The sequence below is a fragment of the Bos javanicus genome, chromosome 15, assembly GCF_032452875.1.
Source record: "Bos javanicus breed banteng chromosome 15, ARS-OSU_banteng_1.0, whole genome shotgun sequence".
Lineage (NCBI taxonomy): Eukaryota > Metazoa > Chordata > Mammalia > Artiodactyla > Bovidae > Bos > Bos javanicus.
The window spans coordinates 34,134,336-34,154,251 of record NC_083882.1 but is presented as its reverse complement, the minus strand read 5'-3'; the positions used below and the strand labels follow the sequence as shown (position 1 = coordinate 34,154,251).

General features: G+C 48.6%; 1 protein-coding gene across 5 annotated transcripts in view; it reads right to left on the bottom strand.

Annotated features, from left to right (window-relative positions):
* Positions 1-18,581, bottom strand: part of GRAMD1B (GRAM domain containing 1B) — a 187,999-nt gene extending 169,418 nt beyond the window's left edge. For 2 of the 5 annotated variants that reach the window (XM_061440638.1, XM_061440639.1), the window contains exon 1: positions 18,064-18,504. In XM_061440638.1, coding sequence (XP_061296622.1) covers positions 18,064-18,437 — 374 coding nt within the window. In that variant the 5' untranslated portion in view covers positions 18,438-18,504. Of the gene's footprint in view, positions 1-1,553; positions 10,030-18,063 lie in introns of those variants that run through there. The other 3 variants (XM_061440647.1, XM_061440646.1, XM_061440645.1) reach the window with 3 other exon arrangements.
* Between the last annotated feature and the right edge of the window lie 1,335 nt (positions 18,582-19,916).

Genomic DNA, 19,916 nt, shown 5'->3' with positions numbered 1-19,916 from the left:
CGCCATCACTCAGCTGCAGGTGGGCTTACCTGCCCTCACTCAGAACAGGCCAGGCCAAGTCTCTAAGTCTCTCTGAGGTAGATGGAACTAACTTGAATGCTGACATCAAGGCAAAGATAGTATTCAACAGGCAAATTAAATTTTTTTTTGTTTTGCTGGTTAAAGCTGAGTCACCATCCCACAGCCAATGAGGACCTCACTTGTTCTAGGGCAGCGGTCCCCAACTTTCTTGGCACCAGAGACCGGTTTCGTGGAAGATGATTTTTCCAAGAACGGGGGAGGGTTGTGGTTTCAGGATGATTCAAGTACATTACATTCATGGTGCATTTGACTTCTGTCATTATTATATTGCGAAATTTGTTGTTCAGTCACTAAGTGTCTGACTCTTTATGACCCCATGGACTGAAGCATGCCAGGCTTCCCTGTCCTTCACTATCTCCTGGAGTTTTCACAAACTCATGTCTATTGAGTCAGAGATGCTATCCAACCATCTCATCCTCTGTCACCCCCTTCTCCAACCTTCAATCTTTCCCAGCATCAGGGTCTCTTCTTATGAGTCAGCTCTTTGCATCAGGTAGCCAGAATACTGGAGCTTCAGTTTCAGCATCAGTTCTTCCAATGAATATTCAGGGTTGATTTCCTTTATGATTGAATAATTTGATCTCCTTGCAGTCCAAGGGACTCTCAAGAGTCTTCTCAGCACCACCACCTTTTTTATATAACTCACCATAATGAAAATCAGTGGGAGCCCTGAGCTTGTTTATTTCCTGCAACTAGACGGTCCATCTAGGGGTGATGGGAGACAGTAACACCCAAAGTGTATTGCTGATGTCCAGTCTACTCTGTAATCTCATTTTGGTTTGCACCCCTATGAGAATCTAATGCCCTCAGGTGTAATGTAAGTGATGAGGAGAGGCTGTAAATACAGATGAAGCTTCACTTGCTCACCCACTGCTCACCTCCTGCTGTGCAGCCTGGTTCCAAACAGGCCATGGACCGGTTGGGGACCCCTGCCCTAGGGAACACCCAGGGTTTAAAATTATATGTATATACAGGGACTTCCCTGTAGCTCAGATGGTAAAGAATCTGCCTGCAATGTAGGAGACTCAGGTTCGATCCCTGGTCAGGAAGATCTTCTGGAGAAATGGCAACTCACTCCAGCATTCTTGCCTGGAGAATCCCATGGACAGAGGGGCCTGGCAGGCTATGGTCCGTGGGGTTGCAAAGAGTCAGACTTGACTGAGCAACTAACACTACTACTATATAATATGTATAATTTAAAATTATATGCAAAATCATATGAATATGTATATATTGAGCTGTTCAGTCATGTCCAGCTCTTTTGAGGCCCCATGGACTGCAGCCCACCAGGCTCCTTTCTCCATGGGATTTTCCCAGGCAAGAATCCTAGAGCAGGTTGCCATTTCCTTCTCCAGGGGATCTTCCCAACCCAAGGATTGAACCCTTGTTTCCTATATTGGCAGGTGGGTTTGTTTTTTTTTACCACTGAGCCACCAGGGAAGCCCCTGTGTATATATACATACACACATATGTAATGTTTATATCTATTAAACATACATTTATTTTTAAAGGCTCAGTAGTTCATTCATCCCCCAGTACTGATCCACTTAACCTGGAGGAGTGAGGTTTGCAGTTTCCTGCATTGTGCCAACTATTTCTTAGTAAGAAATACTAAGGACACAACTGAGCTGATTAAGAAGTAAAAGTGACTTAACAGCACCTGTCACCCGTAGGGGCCTTAATCTAGCAGAAAATGTGAGGTAGAGGCTCTAGGACTCCAGATTCTCTGTGGCTACAAGGGAGAAAAATGCATAGTTAATTAAGCCCCAAATGCCTAAGTTCTGAATCACTGCATCAATGATGCTTGTGAGAAACAGAATTTTTAGTTTTCCGTGCCCACCGTCTGCTGTAGAAACCAAAGCATCAGTGGTTCCATGTCCAGTATAAAGAGGGAGGAGCAGAAAAACCACTGGTTACCCCATGTCCACAGCCAGAGTTCTCCAGCCAACAAAACACAGGCCACCTTCGCCTACTCTGAGATGAATGAGCTAAGTCCTTCGCTAAGAGGAAACTGCTTCTCCTCTCCTAAAATAAAACGTCCATCCAACCCCACTTCCTCAGGAAGACTGTCCACAGAGAGGATGTCCTTCACAGCAAGGGCTGGCCAATAACCAGGACTAACAAGGGAACAGCTACTGCTGTCCCCTCTGTGGAGACACCAGTCACATTTTTAAATTTTACATTTATTTCTATGATTGGCATTGACTGCCTAATAGACGCCCAATTAAAACCTGCTGTTGAACAAATGAGGGGATGAATAATAAATATACTAGACCGAACTCTTCAAAGCACAGAGGCCAGTCAGAGCTCAGTGGCAGGTACACTGCAGCCAAGCTGTCAGATTTTTGTAGAATTTGGACTCTTCTCACTGTGCCAGCCTAAAGAAGGCTGAATGTGTGTGTGTGTGTGTGTGTGTGTGTGTATGTGTGTGAGTCGCTCAGTTGTGTCTGCTGACCCACGCTGTCAGCACATGAACATCAGCCTGGGTACAGTGCCAGATGCACTTATGTTTGTACAAGACGGAAAAGGCCTGAATTAAAGGTGCCGGGACACAACCTTTCTGAGTCAGGTTTCCATCATTACTCAATTGCATGGATGTGAGCACGTTTCAGAGCTTCAATTCCCTTCCAAGTGGGCATACTTGTTACATCCACCCCATAGGATGTGGGGACAAATGAAGTGGTAGGTTGTCATGCCAGAAGCATATTACTGAAAGGCTCAGTGTGTGCCAGGCACCATGGCAGGTGCAGCAAATACAAAGAATAATTATATCCTGTGCCACCTTCCAGAGCCCAGGGCCTTGTAAATCACACTGAAAAGGATCAAATGCGCCCCCAGATTAAGAGATGATTACATCACTATGACGAGCACTGTGTTTCTTCATGTCCAAGTGGGCACCACTGTCTGCCGCTCTGACCGGAATCTCCCAACAGCAGGCATCAGCACCCCTTCTTTCCTCTGCACCACCCTCCTCCCCAGCTCCCAGTTCAAGGCTCCACACTCTGGAGTGCCCCAATCAATGGCATTCCCGACCTGCCTTCAAGGCTGTCAGGACTTGGCATAATGAAGGGCCATGTGTTACATTGGCCCTGCTAAAAAATAGAATATAGCATCTTTCATATGATAGGAACCAACAAGGAAACTTTCCTTTAATTCCCTTTTTATAGTTTATGGTAAGTAGCAGGGGGGAAAATGCATATATAGATCATTTCTAAGCAAAATTGTGAAGCTAATAACCAACCTATTTCTACCTATGTGCAGTCTTTTACTAGAAATGGGAATTATGGCCTCTTGAAAAGGAAAAAAATCGTCATCCTGCATTTAGCTGTATTCATATATTGCAATTCTGTATTTTTTTGTTTGTATTGTAAAAAATTCACATAATAAACAATGTTGTGATATAAAAAAATAAAAAAGAAGGGCCATGTGTATTGGCAGCCCTTTGGCTCTTGGCTTCCATTAACACTAAGAGGAGGAAAGAAGCAAAACACCCAGAGAACAACTGCTCTGGCGCCTGACAGCTGCAGAGAGAGGCCCAGCTTCATAGCGTGTCTCCCGAGGTCTTGGGAGAGGTCAGAGCAGCAGGTGCATCTGCATTCTAGAACTGAATGAAGTTGCACTATCATGGGGAGGGGAGTCGGGCCCCAGCTCAACCCCATCATCTCTCTCTCCAGAGTGGGGTAGAAGACGCTCCTTTCACAGCTCCTGATTTTCCAGTTTTAGAAAACACATAGATTCTTCCAGGGTGGTCCAGTGGTTAAGAATCCGCCTGCCAATGCAGTCATCATGGGTTTGATCCCTGGTCTGGAAGGATTTCACTTAACGAGGAGCAACTGAGCCCATACACCACAACTACTGAGCCCACGCTCTAGACCCCTCTCAAGTGGCAACCACTGAGCCCACATGTTGCAACTACTGAATCCCGCGCACCCAAGAGCCTGTGCTCTGCAGCAAGAGAAGCCACCGCAATGAGAAGCCCGTGCAACTAGTGAGTGGACTCTGTTTGCCGCAGCTAGAGAAAACCTGGAGGCAGCAATGACAACTCAGCACAGCCAAAAATAAATAAATTAATTAAATAACAATAATAAATAGGGATCAATGTTGTTAACAAACACATGTTTATCGTCTCTCTCTCCCCTCCCTAGGATGCATATTCTGCTAGGGCAGAAACTGTTTTGTTCTCTATTGTTTTTGGTGTCTAGAACAGTACTTGGCATGTCCTATGTGTTCAATAAACACTGATTGGACTAAGTAGGGGGAAAAGGGGTAGAAGGAAGGGTGCATCTATCACAAAATCCTTCTCTCCTGCAAGTAGAACAACCGTTGCCCCGACCTAGAATTAGAAGACTCAGAGAAAACTACGAAAAGGAGTATTATCATGGCAATCACAGATCCAAAAATAAAAATAGCCTTCAAAGCTGCCACAGGTCCTCAGTGGGAAAAGGCTAGTCACTACCTGGGCCCCATAAGCCATAAGGTTGACCATAAGCCAAAACATTGTTCCCAAAGTGCCCTTGCACTCTGGAGTCTTGTTTTGGGAGAGGTCAACCACTCTCCACCTCATGATGCCCAAGTTTGTCTCCTGGAATAGAGACCACCCTTACAACAGCAGCTGTATCTGGTCTGTGAGCACTCACAGTCTGAGGGAAAACACAGCACAAAGGAAAAACCATGAAAGAAATCAACAGGCTTAAAACAGACCAACAACATGCAACAATCCAGATTTACATAAATGGCATAATTATTCAACTTCAAGAGGACTTTTTGCTTTATAACATGATTTCCAATAGAATTTCATGAAAATCAAATTTCCTTACAGCTCTTCATCCATTTGACTATTCACTCTATAAGTATATGTTTACTGGGCTCCTACTAGGATCCATGCAGAGAGTCCAGCAGGTACTGAATAAAACAAGCACTGAACAAAATTAACTCAACCTTCATAGCTTCTGATTCAGTGAAGGATACAATGAGACCAAACAGTCACAACTTAAGAATACAGATTTGTAATAAATACCCCAGTGAGGAAATACTTGCCAGAGGAGAGGGTAACTGAGCTAAGATACAAAGGAGATGAAGGACAAGATGGCCAAGCAAGTCAGGGTTACAAAGGAGGAATTCTGTGTGGAAGAACGATGTCTGTGAAGACCTGGAAATAAAAGGAAGCATCCCTGGGACTTCCCTGGTGGTCCAGTGGTTAAGAATCTGCCCGGCCACACAGGGGACAAGGGTTCGATCCCTGGTCAGGGAACTAAGATCCCACATGCCCTGAAGCAACTCAGCCCGTGCACCACAACCAGGAAGTTCATACACCTCAACAAAAGATCCCGTGTGACACAACCAAGAGCTGATGCAGCCAAAAAAATTAATTAATAAATAAACAGGAAATAAAAGGAAGATCTCATCTGTGGCACTGAATGGTTACTCTGGCTGGAGGCCGAGGACTGGGAGTGGCAATGAAGGAAGCAGGAAGGGGAGCAGAAGTGAAGCCATGAGGACCACTGTGGCTGCAGACGCCTGAAAAATATATGTGAGAGACGGTGGTGGCCCAGGGAGCTGTAACAGTGGGAGAGGTGAGAAGACAGACTTTCTTCCAGGGAAGGAAACCTGGTGAAACTGAAGGGTACCAACCCCCACCACAAGGAACAGAGGGGAACTGGTTTGGAGGGAAAGATGAAGAGTTAAGTTATGAACTGCTTTGAAGAACATTCCAATGGACATGTCCATCAGCCAGCTGAAGGGCTGAGCCTAAAGCTCAGGAAAGAAATGAGGTCTGAGATGTGTATGTGAGACTGCTCAACATGAGGGAATGACTAAATTCAAAAGAGTGAATAAAATAGCCCAAGGATAATATGTAGATTTTGGAGGAGGAGAGAGGTGGGAGAGTGAGGGGAGATAGAGAAGGAGAAATAAACCTAGATTCAAAGCCTTAAGCAGACCAACAACAAAGAGACGAGACAGCCAAGAGCAGACACAAGTTATAAAATCATAAACTCATTTTCAGTGCCTATTAATAGATCAGAAAAGTGACATCTCATCAAAGAAACAACAAACTGCTATTTCAGCTTACCCTAACCAGAGGAGCAGACTCAGAAGCCTCATAGACCACCAAAGAAATCAGTTATTAACTAATGACAAAAACAGCATGATTCTTCAGACACGTGTACTTAATTCTGTCTCACAACTCCATATTACAAACAAGAAAAGACACTGAGGCCCAGAGAGCCTGAGTAACCTGTCTAGGCTCACATAGTAAAAAAAAAAAAAAAAATTAAAGCAGAGCCTCCACTCCCATGGTGCCTCAGACAATCCCTTGGACTGATGTGAGCGAGGGCATTCGTCTAGGACAAACCGTCATCCTGCCCCTAACAACAGACAAGGCCTGCCGGAGCTTCCTGGGTTCACTGATGAAGATATGGCTCCATCCTGGGCAAAGATGAGCTCCTTGGGACGTGGAGTCGGGGGATCACACAGTAAGGCTGCAGATCTCTTCTAGAGCTATCTCTGCCACTGACCAGCCTCCTAGCCTTGGACCTTCCCAGTCTGCTCAAAGTTGAAATGACTGGAGATTTCCCTGGTGGTCCAATGGTTAAGAACCCACTTTGCAATGCAGAGGATAAGGGTTCAATCCCCGGTCAGGAAACTAAGATCCCACATGCCACAAGGCAACTACTGAGCCCATGAACTCTGGAGTCTATGCGCCGCAACTACTGAGCCTGTGCACTACAACAAAATATCCTGCGTGATTCAACAAAGATTCCAACTGTTACAGCTAAGATCTGATGCAACCATATAAGTAAATGCTAAGTCACTTCAGTCGTGTACGACTCTGTGTGACCCCAGAGACGGCAGCCCACCAGGCTCCCCCGTCCCTGGGATTCTCCAGGCAAGAACACTGGAGTGGGTTGCCATTTCCTTCTCCAATGCAGGAAAGTGAAAAGTGAAAGTGAAGTCTCTCAGTCGTGTCCAACTCCTAGCGACCCCATGGACTGCAGCCTACCAGGCTCCTCAGTCCATGGGATTCTCCAGGCAAGAGTACTGGAGTGGGGTGATATAAGTAAATAAATATTTTTAAAAAAGAGATAAATGACTGAACAAACCTCACCCACCATGAAGACTAGATTCTCTGACAGCGAAGGAGAACCAGAGCTGCAGGTACTAACAGGTGGCAGCTGAGTCCGAGAAAAGTCTAAGCAGGAGTGAAACCTAGGTCCCAGGACCCTCCTCCCTTCTCCCTCCGAGCAAATCTTTTCCTCAGACCTACTTTTTATGTTTTAGTCAGAATTCCATATGCTACTGAAATTATTTTTTGCACACTGGTCTCCCCCAAAGGCTATGAACTCCTCAAGGAAGGGCCACTTGTCTCCATCTCTGTGCCCCAAGTATACAGGACAGCAGCTGATTCTCTGCAAGTGTCCAAAAGTGTTTGTTGAACTTGAGAATTACTTCTCCTGAATTATCTACATTTTCAGCCTGAACTGTCTGGTGTCGACAAACAGAGACATTTTGGGGAGCAGTCCAGGCATGGAGAAGGCACTTCGGAGAACTGTCCAGTGTTCCTGAGAACTTTCTGAATGGGCGGGCCACTTCCTGCCTTGTTCTGTCTGATTCTGGCTCTGCTTTTTAACACGTGTGGCTACCAGTCCCCCCACTGCACCTGCAGGGTCCCAGAGTCACCACCGGAGAACCAGTGAGGACTTCTCTTAGAATCTGGAAGCAACAGCCCGAGTTGTTAATAATAAGTCTCTGAAAGAATATTCTCAAAGGACACTGACCAGATAGTCTTCTCACCTTCGCTGAGGACAAAATAAGAGAATGTGTTTGAATTATACCATGGAGGATTTCAGTTAGATCTTGGGCTTGAAAACACAGAAAGAAGTGACCAAGAGAGGAGAGGTAGTACAATCCTCCTTCCTGGGACTATCTTTTTTTTTTTTCCTAATGGGATCTGCACATGTCAGGAAGACGTGCTTCATTGTAGACACAGGGAAAAGGCATGGTATCACCCAAGCTAAGGGCAAACTGTTCTCTGGAGAAGCTCCACCCTGTTCAGAGTAACCTTTATTACTGCCATTCCATCCAAAAATCTTGAGAATCAACAGAAAGGTCAGGAAGCGCTCCAGAATATAATGACCCAGCCGGGAAACAAATGGTTACTGGACCAAGGCAGACTGCTCGGAGGGGTCAGACTGGCACTCACACCAAGCTTGGGTCATGCAGAACAGGAGGACGAGGTTAAACAGTATCTTTTTGATGAGAGGGCTCATATCCCCCCACTTCAGAGAAATATCTCATCCTGATGACTCCTCCAGAAACAATGCTTCAGAAATTCTTCTTTTTCCTTATTTCACAGACTTATTTGTCCTTGACCTATGGGTTTATGTCCTCCCTTAACCTTCCACCCGTACAAGATATAGAAGAGTTGGTGAAAAGCCTCTCAGTTAAAAAGAAACTCTGAGAACTTCCCTGGTGCTCCAGTGATTGGGAATCTGCCTTCCTATGCAGGAGATGTGGGTTTGATCCCTGGTTGGGGAACTAAGATCCCACATGCCATGGGGCAGCTGAGCACACGAGCCACAGTGAAGAGCCCACGTGCCACAACAAGGACCCAGCACAGTCAAGGATAAAATAAATAAAATTAAAAAAAAAAAAAGAAAGAAAGAAACTATGAATGAGAAAAAAATACTGGGAAATAATATTCCAAGCATACTACTACTGGTTGGTTTAGCACAGTATTAATAAAATGATGAGCTCTTTTCCTTTTCCCTACTATCCAAAAGTTTGATATTAACTAGCTATATGACTACACACAGTAATCACTGACTTTTTCTTTCAATCTTTTGGTCAAACCATGTGGCATGTGGGATATCAGTTCCTCCATACATTGGGAGCATGAAGTCTTAACCACTGGACCACCAGGAAAGTTCCTCATTGACTTTAATAATGTAAAAATTCCTTTTAAGACAACAAGCTGTAAGACTCTTAGATTCAAAAATGTATCTCTAAACTAACTGTCCATTGTCTTTCTGTATTTCCTGAGTTCCTGGAACAAACAATAAAGGGTTAACACACTCAACCCTGCCCAAATGGGGCCCCAAGGCAAATTATTTCTGCATAGTGGCAAAGAAAAGGGAAAAAACAAGTAGGTTGTGGATTATTTTTTTCAGTCCCCTTGCTCAGCCCCCTCATTTCCTGACTAAACTTGTGAACCAAAAACAGAAAGAGCAAAAAATCTCTGTGGTCAGACCATGGAGGAAGGAGGCACCAGGCTGGAAGAAGTTCCAGAGATGTGACAGATAGAAAGTAGCCCAAACGTTAGAGGTTAAAGTCAGAGGCCTGAGTTCCAGGCTGTAACCCAGATTTGCCGCTGAGATGTGTCTAATCACCAGATTTCTTTATCTCATCTACAAAATCAGGGTGGAAAACCTGATTAGAGCCAGTTAGAGTAAGTGCAAAGGACGCAGAAGAAAGCGCTTCACAACCATCTGACCCAAAAGATGTATCAGGGCCTCAAATGAAAAAGCCACGGGTTTCCACCTCCCTCTCCTCTTTACCACTGGTCAGAGTGAAAGCACAGCCGCATCTTCCTGGCGATGACTTTGATCAGATTATCGGAACTGAAAATCCGGACACAGGGTCTGAAAACAGGGGAGAATACTTGACACCGGGACTTTCTGTTTTTAAAAAATATTTATCTATTTATTTTTGGCCATGATAGGTCTTAGTTGCTGCATGGGCTTTTCTTTTTGCGACAAGCAGGGGCTTGCCGTGCGTGGGCTTCTCATCTCGGTGGCTTCTTTAGTTGCAGGGCAGGAGCTCTGGGGCACTCGGGCTTCAGCAGGTGCTGCTCATGGGCTCCAGAGCACAGGCTCAAGAATTGTGGCGCCCAGGCTTAGATGCTCCGAGGCATGTGGGATCTTCCTGGACCGGGGATCGAACCCATGTCTCCTGGATGGGCAGGCAGATTCTTCACCACTGAGCCACCAGGACTTCTTCCAGGAAGCGGCATGCAGCTACCCACCCTGTGTCCAAGTGGCCTCTGTGCATCAGCTTGAAGCCTCTCCCATCCTGCCTTCCTTCCACATTCCATTTTCTACCCTGTGTCCTTCATCCCTGAGAACCCTCACTATCTCCTCTAAGAGAAAAAAGGTTCCTCAGGCTCCAAAGTCACAGGACAAGGGTTCATTAAGCTCCTCCCATGCTGAAAAGCATCTCTCTTCACACGAGGTACCAACTGCCCCTTGGCAAGTCACCACACCAATCTGGGCTTCAGAGGGAAGCACCCCAAGAGGCCAGAGGCTCCAGGAAAGGCCTGCAGACATCACAAAGCTCTGGTACATACAGCAAGCCTGCAATCACTCCCCAGCTCTCGGACCAGCTTGGCTCTGTATCTGAACACCTGCTTCAGGGGCCAGTGGCTCACTCACTGGAGTCAGGAAGGAAATTCCCCACTGGCAGCTCTGCCCTTCTAGTGCCTTAAGGAAAACTCCAGAGTTACCCTAAAAGCAATGATCAGTGACCAGCATAGCAACTGGTGTTGCTGGGAGAGACTAACCAAGCCAGGCAGAATTATCACCTGTTAATCTACCCCACGGAAATCCCAGTCTCTCCCCTTATATGGAACTGGCACCCGCTGAGTGTATAACCACCACGGAAACTGTCAAGATATCAACTGCTATGAAGGAAACTGGCCAGTGTGAATCAGCCCACAGGGCTTAGATCTACCTTCTCAGTGGCTTAGATCTACCTTCTCAGTTTCCGCAAATTGTCTGAATCCGGAAACCACATCTACAGCCCAAGGCCGGCTGTTTCTCACGGAGCAGTTCCACCCTCCATGGAGGTAGCACCACCCTCACACATCCCCATGCTGACCTCCGACCCCTGGCCCCTACACACGTCTCAGCATCCTATCCATCCTTCAGACCTCCTTCCCACCTCCCCCTCCACATGACGTGCGTGCATGTGTGTGTGCTAAGTCGCTTCAGTCCTGTCGACTCCTTGCGACCCTAGGGCTGTAGCCCTCCAGGCTCCTCTGTCCACGGGATTCTCTAGGCAGGAATACTGGAGTGGGTTGACATGCTCTCCTCCAGGGGTATTTCCGACTCAGGGATAGAACACATGTCTCCTGCATCTCCTGCTTTGCAGGTGGATTCTTTACCATTGAGCCACCAGGGAAGACCCCCTCCACGTGGATGGAATCTCAAATACGCAAGGGCCAACCATTCCCAGGCCCTGGGGAGATGGTGCTGTGGAGCTGCCAAGAGCGCGGGTCTCTGGAATTAGAAGAACATGACTCAGATCTCACCCCTGCTTCTGTGTGACCAGAGCAAACGCATCTCTGAACTTCAGGTTCCTTGGCTGTAAAAACCCACCTGGGGCTTTGTAGGGAGGATTAAATGCATACTTAAGGCTCTTAGCAGAGAGTAAGATACAGTCCCGCCCTCAAGGAATTAAGGGTCTGGGTGAGGTTTAGTTTAACCTTATCCAGCACCAATTACTTTATCTGCTGACAAATCACAGGTCTCCTCTTTGATGCTCTGTGTGAAGAAAGACATGAATTCTCTCCTTCTCACACTCTCTGTGCTTCTCCCATATGGAGGGGTCCTCACCAAAGTGATGGGTGTGGCATCTGGATGCACTCATCAGATTGCTCCCTGGAAACTGAGCTAAAACTGGAAGCAAGACTCCCTCCTAAGGTCAGGGGAAGGGGATGAAGACTTAAGATAAATAAGCCAAGGAGGGACTTCCCAGGTGGTCCAATGGCGAGGACTCCACGCTCCCAATGCAGGGGGCCCAGGTGCAACAAAGTCACACGCCAAAGACCCGACGGAGCCAAATAAATAAATGAATGTTTTAAAACAGATACATTAATAAATACACCCAGTGATGGGTAATCATTACCTGCAAACACGCATGTCAGCTAGGCTGGCAGCAGACAGATAACCAGGCCCACCAGGCCTGCAGAGTCAGTGAGAGGTACCAGCTGAGATCAGACGTACAGCCGGGCAGAAGACATGGCAGGGTCGCTACATCACAGAGAAGAGGAGACAGAAATGCCGAGGGAAAGCGGTGCAAGAGGTAGTGCTAAGGAGGGTGTCCTGGGGAGACAGAGAAATGCTCTGTGTCCCCCAGAAAGATAGCCCGAAGTCAGCCAGCCACACCTACTCACCCGCTCCTTGGCACTCTCCCACCCTCCTCCACAGAATGACATCAGGATGCTGTCAGAAAAGTTGTATCTCTGTCCAATTCTGACCTCTTGCTGTATTCCAGCAGGTGAGAGGGACTCTGGTGCTCAATTTGGGTTTTGGGGTTTTTTTAAATTTAATTTATTTATTAACTGTGCTGGGTCTTTGCTGCTCTTGGGCTTTCTCTAGTTGCCGCGAGCGGGGGTTACTGTTTATTGTGGTCCCTGGGCTCTTCAGCGTAGGCTCAGTAGTTGTGCTGCATGGGCTAAGTTGTTCTGGGGCATGTGGGACCTCCCCGGACCAGGGATCGAACCTGTGTCCCCTTCATTGGCAGGTGGATTCTTATCCACTTCGCCACCAGGGAAATCTCTCAATTTGGGTTTTAAACAATCACCAAAACCAGTTATGGCCAAGGGATCTGGGGAGACATGCGGGTACTAGTTCTAAGAGCCTTCCCCATCAACTTCAGACTTCATTATTCACAGAGCTCAGAGGGCAACATGGCCAGCAAAAAACTGTGCTACCTTATGTCAAACAGTGGCCAAGATGACAATCCCCAGCTGTAATAGTAACTGCTGGAAGAGTTGTGCAAGGCTCCAGCCTCCACCTCACACTTGGTTCACACAGAACAGCAAGAATTCACTGCCTCCCATACCACTCTGCGCATGTCTCTCCCAGGTTCCAGAAGCTACAATGGCTCCCCATTGAATTGAATCCTCTCTGCAGACAAAGCACACTGTCCATAGGATCTCAATACATCTTTGTTGACTGACTCATTAATTGAAATTCAAACTCTTCAGCACACATCATAGTCTGTCAGCCCATCACATCACTACCCTCATTTTCCCACATCCCTCATCAAGACCATCCCCATCTTCAAGCCAACACATCCAAATTGTCTTCACTAAGAGCATCTGGTTCCCATTCAAAACTCAGCTCCGCATAGAAAAGACTTGTGACTGCCTAGTCTGGAGGGGAGAGGATGGAGGACTGGGGATTGAAGGCAATATATAAAGGGTATGGGTTTCTTTTCAAGGTCATGAAAATGTTCTAAAGTTGGGGTGATGACTGCACATATTTGTAAATATACTAAAATATACACTGAATTGTGTACTTTAAAGGTGACTGAATTGTATGGCATGTAGATTATGTGTGTGCCAAGCCACTTCAGTTGTGTCTGACTCTGCAACCACATGGACTATAGCCCCCCGGCTCCTCTGTCTATGGGATTCTCCAGGCAAGAACACTGGAGTGCATTGCCATGCCCTCCTCCAGGGGATCTTCTCCACCCAGGAATCAAACCAGAGTCTCTTATGTCTCTTGCATTGGCAGGCAGGTTCTTCACCACTAGGATACCTGGGAAGATTATGTCTGAATAAAACCATCATACAGCAAAAAACTCAGTTCTGGACTCATCTCCTGCAGGTTATTTTCCCTGACTCATGAATAAGGACACTTTCATTATAAAGAGTAGAGTAAAAGTAATCATTCATTCACCCGTTATTAATTTATTCATCAATGAACATCTATTGATCATAACAAAAGGCCAAGTACAGTGCTAGACAGTGAAAATACAAAGATGAGCCAGAAAAAATTAGACTCGGAGTACTCCAAGGTCCTTGCTAACTTCATCATTTTCTCTACTTCTATCTTCCCAAAGGAGAAGAAAGAGGTCTCCTGATTATATTTTTATCTTTGTGCAGTTAAAACCCACAAGCTGCGACTTCCCTGGTGGCCCAGTGGTTAAGAATCTGCCTTCCAAAGCAGGGAACGTGAGTTCAACCCCTGGTCGGGGAATGAAGATCCTGCATACTGCAAGGGAACTAAGCCCACGCGCTCTGGAGCCTGCGTGCTGCAACTAGAGAAGTCCAGGTGCCACAGCAAAGACCCAGTGTAGCCAAAAAAAAAACAACCCACAAGTCGAGGCCCTCTCAGCCCCGTGCTCTCTACCACATGGGATAGAATGGCATCGAAGGCCTGCAAAGGTCTTTTCCTTGGTGTGGAGAGGTAGACCTGGGGTGAGGATCACGAAGAGGAAAGATGCCCTACAGGGCATGCTGTGCTCGTCCCCTTATCCGAGCCAGAGCTGGGTCACTTCCCCATCAGCATCTCCAAATCCTGTAACATGTGAGGAGCCCCGGGTTGCTGCTCCAGGACATGCGGGTATGTACCCTGTACTCTCCAGCATACATCCCCTCCATGTGAGCCACTCACAGGAAGAGGACAATACTCCTTCCCCCTTGCACAGCAAAGGGACGTTTACAAAACATGTCCACACCTATCACTCTTGAGACCGGCCATTAATCCACAGGTAGAAAAGATGAAAGGAGTTGTGCAAGGTTCCCCAGCTAACAAAGGACAGAACTTAAATTTAAACCCAGGTCTCCTGACATGGGGCTTCCCTGGTGGCTCAGATGGTAAAGAATCTGCCTGCAATGTGGGAGACGTGGCCTTGAGCTGGGTTGGGAAGATTCCCTGGAGAAGCGAAAGGCATCCCACTTCAGTATTCTTGCTTGGAGAACCCCAAGGACAGAGGAGTCTGACAGGCTACAGTCCACGGGGTCACAAAGAGTCAGACACGGCTGAGCGACGAACACTTCACTTTTTCCTGGTATGAGATCCAATGCTCTTTGGGCCCTATTGCCTCTAAATGCCAGTTCCTTCTCAGGGAACCATCCTGGCCATCTATAGTCACTCATTCACTTGACTGCTTCTTTTCTTTCCCAGAAACCTTCTACTTTCAAGGCATAAAACGAATGGGCTTTTGTTTTAGCCACAATCGAGACAGATTCCAACAGGAGGCAGTTCCACAGCAGTTAAGAGTAGAGACTGGAGTCTGACAAATCTAGGTTTGAATCCAGAGATTGCCTTTTTCTGCATATATACCAACATTCTTCTAACCCAACAAGTCACCACAGAAAACTACTGCCAGTTTTTAAACTATTCCCAGAAGGTGAAAACCCTTCCTGATTTAAAAGTATATTCCCTGGGACTTCCCTGGTGGTCCAGTGGCTAAGACTCCACGCTCCAAATGCAGGGGTCCGGGGTTCGAACCCTGGTCGGGGAACTGGATCCCAGAACTGGATCTTGCGACACAACAAGAGCTGGGATGCTGCAACTAAGGACCCCGCATCTCACAGCAAAGATCGAGGATCCCGCATGCTGAAGCCAAGACCTGCTGCACCCAAATAAATGAAGAAATATGAATACTTTTTAAAATAAATAAATACAAGTTTGTTCCCTGCTCCAACAAAAATGAAGATTCCACTGAACCGTTTTTTTTTTGGAGGGCGGGGGCAGGCTGTGCCTCGGGGCTTAGAGGATCTTAGTTCCCTCACCAGGGATCAAACTGCTCTCTACAGTGAACTCGCTGGACTGCCAGGAAATTCCCTGTACTGCACCTTCAGAGAACTCAAAACCAAGAGCAACATCTCAAAACCGAGACACTACATTTTCCTAAAATAACCAAATCCACCCTATCCCCACCCTGACTACCAATGTAAGACTGTCCTTAGTACACATGGCAGAATCTCAGGGTCAAAACAGGGCCTCTTTTAGGGTCTCTCACATTTGAGGTGAAGCTGACAAACCGGGATGAACTATTTTAGTTCAAGATTAGCTCCCATCAGGCTTCCCTGGTGGCTCAGCGACAGAGAATCTGCCTGCAAATGTAGGAGGCACTGGTTTGATCCCTGATCTGGGAAGGTCCCAAATGCCGTGGAGCAACTAAGCCCACGTGACACAACTACTTAGCCTGTGCTCTGGAGCCCGGGAGCCGCAACTACTAAAGTCTACAGGCCCTAGAGCCTGTGCTCTGCAATGAGAAGCCTGCACACCAGAGCTAGAGAGTAGGCCCCCGCTCGCTGCAACTAGAGAAAAGCCCACACAGCAATGAAGATCCAGCACAGCCAAAAATAAATAAATAAAATTACAATTCTTTAAAGTACAGCCTTAATCCTTTTAAAAAGAAAAAATTTATAAATTAGCTCCCACCAAGTTTGTCCCATTTCCCTCCACTCTCTGGGAAAGGCGGAAAGGCGGCAGGATGATGGACAAGTACAGAAAGAACTGTTATCCTCAGGTTCCCGAAAAGCCCCAGAACAAAGCTTTACATCTTCGCCTGCAGAGATAACCACATCCAGTCATTACAACCAAAAAAAAAAAAAAAGAGAGAGAGAGCCTGGCAGGCTGAGAACACTCATCATCCATATAACCCGGCCCAATTTCTTAGCATCCTCTCAGACACACCTCATCCTGTTCTTATGTTCGCAGGTACTGTTCCCCTTTCCTGATCTCATGTCCCCAATATCATACTCTTTCTGCTGTTTTCTACTACCTGTCTGTACGTGTCCTGGTTTGAGCCTCTGCCTTCCAGGAGTCTTCCTCCTCTCTTTGCTGTACAGTCAGTACCACGTGGCATGTGTGTGTGCTCTGTTGCTAAGTCACATCTGACTATTTGAGACCCCAGAGACAGTGGTCTACCGGGCTCCTCTGTCCAAGGGATTTTTTAGGCAAGAATAGTGGAATGGGTTGCCATTGCCCCCTCCAGGGGCTCCTCCTGACGCATGAATTGAACCCTTCTCTCCTGTGTCTCCGGCGGATGCTTTACCACTGCACCACCTGGGGAGCCTCCACCACGTGACACACAGTGGTGACTTCTAAAGATTTCATCTCCTCAGTACCAGCGAAACTCACATGCCTTAATTTCTTATCCCAGTCACCTCCCATCCTCCTTCTTAACTACCACATCCCCACATCTACCCAGCGCCCCCTACCTCCTGCCTCCTGGCCACAGCACCATCAGCTAATATCAGACGACTCATAAGAGCATTCAATCAATACTTGTGGAACTGAAATGAATGGAATTGAACAGACTGGGAGCAGGTGTCCAGGAAAAGGTGGCCAACTGCTCAGCTGCCTCACACAAAGGCACAGACCATTGTTAAGATACAGGGCCTTAGAGTCTGAGAGTAAATGAGTAGGGTACAAGATATCAATGAGCCAGTAAGGACAGCCCCCTGTCCCTCCACCAGGCAACTGGCTTGGCTTAAACCTAACTCCCTTCTTCCTCCAAGGCTGTGTGGAGCTGCCCTACCTGTCTCTTATACAAATTCTCTGCCTAGGGAAAGCGAACTTCCCAACTACTCAAACGCCACATCTACCCAGGCAAAAAATAGCTGGCACAATCTACAAAGGTGTGGACCCTGCCTAGCTGTCTAAAGATTCTCTGTGGTAGGAAAGCTGACTCACTCAATGTGAATACACCTCCTCTACACGTGGGGGGCCAGGAAAGACAACCTGGGATGGCCAAAAATAAAATAATCAACATTAAATGGAGCTTACAAACTGAAGTTTGAGTGGAGGAACCACTTAATTTCTCTTGCCTTCTACGATCTCCATCAGTGGTACTAAGAGTACCTACCTCAAAGAGGTTCTGTGGGGATTAAATGTGGAGATAGACGGTGAAGTGCGCATCCTACTGACCCGAGTTTGCTAAGGGTTCAGTAAACACTAGCTGCTAAGGTTTTTACTGTTCATGTTGCTGTGAGGATCCGATGGGTTGGAACGCAGCGTGAAGCCCCGTGTACACGTGTACTGTAAAGTCACCGGGCCCCACCTGGGCTGGGAAGATGGGTGACACGTGGGCAAGCCGTCCACTCGGGAGAAGGGCTCCTGCAATCCTCTGCTTAGTTTCCCGGGTGCCCTGGGAACGCCTCCCCCCCTTCCCCCCGCCCCGGCGGCTCTGGGGAGGCTGGAGAAGGAAAGGGGAAGAAGGCGGGGACGGGACGGCACGTACCTGCTTTCGCTGCACTCCTTCCGCTCCCTCACCCGCAGCCACTTGCGCAGGAGGAAGCGTTTGCGGCGCGGGGAAGCGCTGGGCGTGGAGCAATTGGACCACGGGGTGTCCTCGTCGCTGGAGGGCGTGATCTCGATGGATGGCAGCTGCAGGAACTCCTTGCCGGGCACCAAGACGCCGGGCAGGTCCCCGCTCAGCCCGGCCTCTAGGCTCGGCTCCTGCACGTTCTTGGTGCGGCGCATTTTGAAGCGCCGGCGGCGAAGCGTGGGGGTCGACGAGCTGGACCAGACCGGGCTGCCCTCGGGGGCGCCCCGCGGCTCGGGCACCTGCAGGGCGGGCGGCTGCAGATTCTCCATCATGTTGGCCGCCGGCATGGGACCCGCTGCTTCCGCGCTGCCCCGGCGCCTCGCCGCCCGCCGGCCCGGCTCCCCGGCCCTCGCCCGCGGCGCCCGGCCTCTCACGTTAGGAAACGCTCGCCGCTCGAGCCGCGAGCGGAGCCAGCTCGTCCCCCGGAGCGCCGCGCGGGCGGAGGGGGCGCGGGGGCTGGCGGCGCGGCCGCCCGGATTCGAACTCGGCGGCCCGCCGCCGCCCAGCCGCCCTCTCCCGGGCTCCCCTCGCGCGCCCGCTTGTTTTCCTTCGGCGGCGTTCCCTCGCCGGCTGGCGACCGTGCCGGAGTGGGACTGGGCGGCCCGCGCCCCCGGGGGAGGCTCGGCAAACTCTCAGTGGTTTGCGTTCGGCAGACTAGGCTGGGGAGCCGGCTTGGCGCTGCAGGGAGGCAGAGAGCGGGAGGAAGGGGTAGAGGAAGGAGGAAGACGGGGAGAGAGAGAGAGAGAGAGGAAGCACACGCTGGATAAAAACAAAAGAGGAGGAGCAGGGGGCGAGGAGCGGGCAAGGGGGCGGGGGTCACGTCTGTCCAGAAGGGGCGTGCACGGGCGGCGACAGCTAGTGTAACAGTACCCGGGATCCCTGGGGAGGGACTCTACCTTCGAGTCCCGGCTGCTCCAATCAGCCTAATGAAACAGGATCACGGCCCAAACTTTCTCAAAGCGACGATTGGCCAGGCAGCTCTCACTAGTCTTTACTCCCCCTAGGAGGGGGAGCGGGGCGGGGTGGTGGTGGGGGAGAACCCGAGGAATTCAGTCCGGAATCGCCAGGGCCACCTAAGGATACAGGGTTGAGGCGGGGAAACTGGGAGACTCTTGGGGCCGGATCTCCTCTACCGAGAAAGGTGTTTTCTTTCAATCACTTGGGGTACAGGTCGGGGCACAGGCAGCCCGGACACAGTCAGAGGGGGGTCAGTAAGGTTCCTAGAGGCTGCTTCCAAAATGACAAGCTGAGAAGAGAGGACAGCTCTGTGGAATAAGCTGAAGACAGCAGACATGACATATGGGGGAAGGACAGACAACAGGACCTAAGAGACACAGGGCACAACGGGACCAGTCAGGAAAAGGGGGGTGGTCTCTATATCTTGAGTGACCCCCTCCATATCAGAGCCCCATTCCATGCACAGAATAAAATCAGAGGAAGGTGAGCATGAAGGGTGTCCCAGGGAATTGAGGGTACTCCCTTTACATTTCTGGGGGTTGGGTCAATTCTGCTTCCACTTGCATGGACTGGGTCACAAAACATCTATATGTCCCCAGGTCATGGAACCTAGAAAGTTCACTCTCTAGACCCAGGTTCCACCCTAAGAGACTGGCCCTAGAACTGATCCACCTCACTGAGGAGTCCTCTGTCAAGATTGAGTCTAAAGAGCCCAGCTCCTATAGCAAAGAAGTTAACATGTACCCTCCCTCCCAGCCCAGCCCATCTGCCTTTCCAGTAAGTCTTACATGTAAGAACCAAAGTAGAGA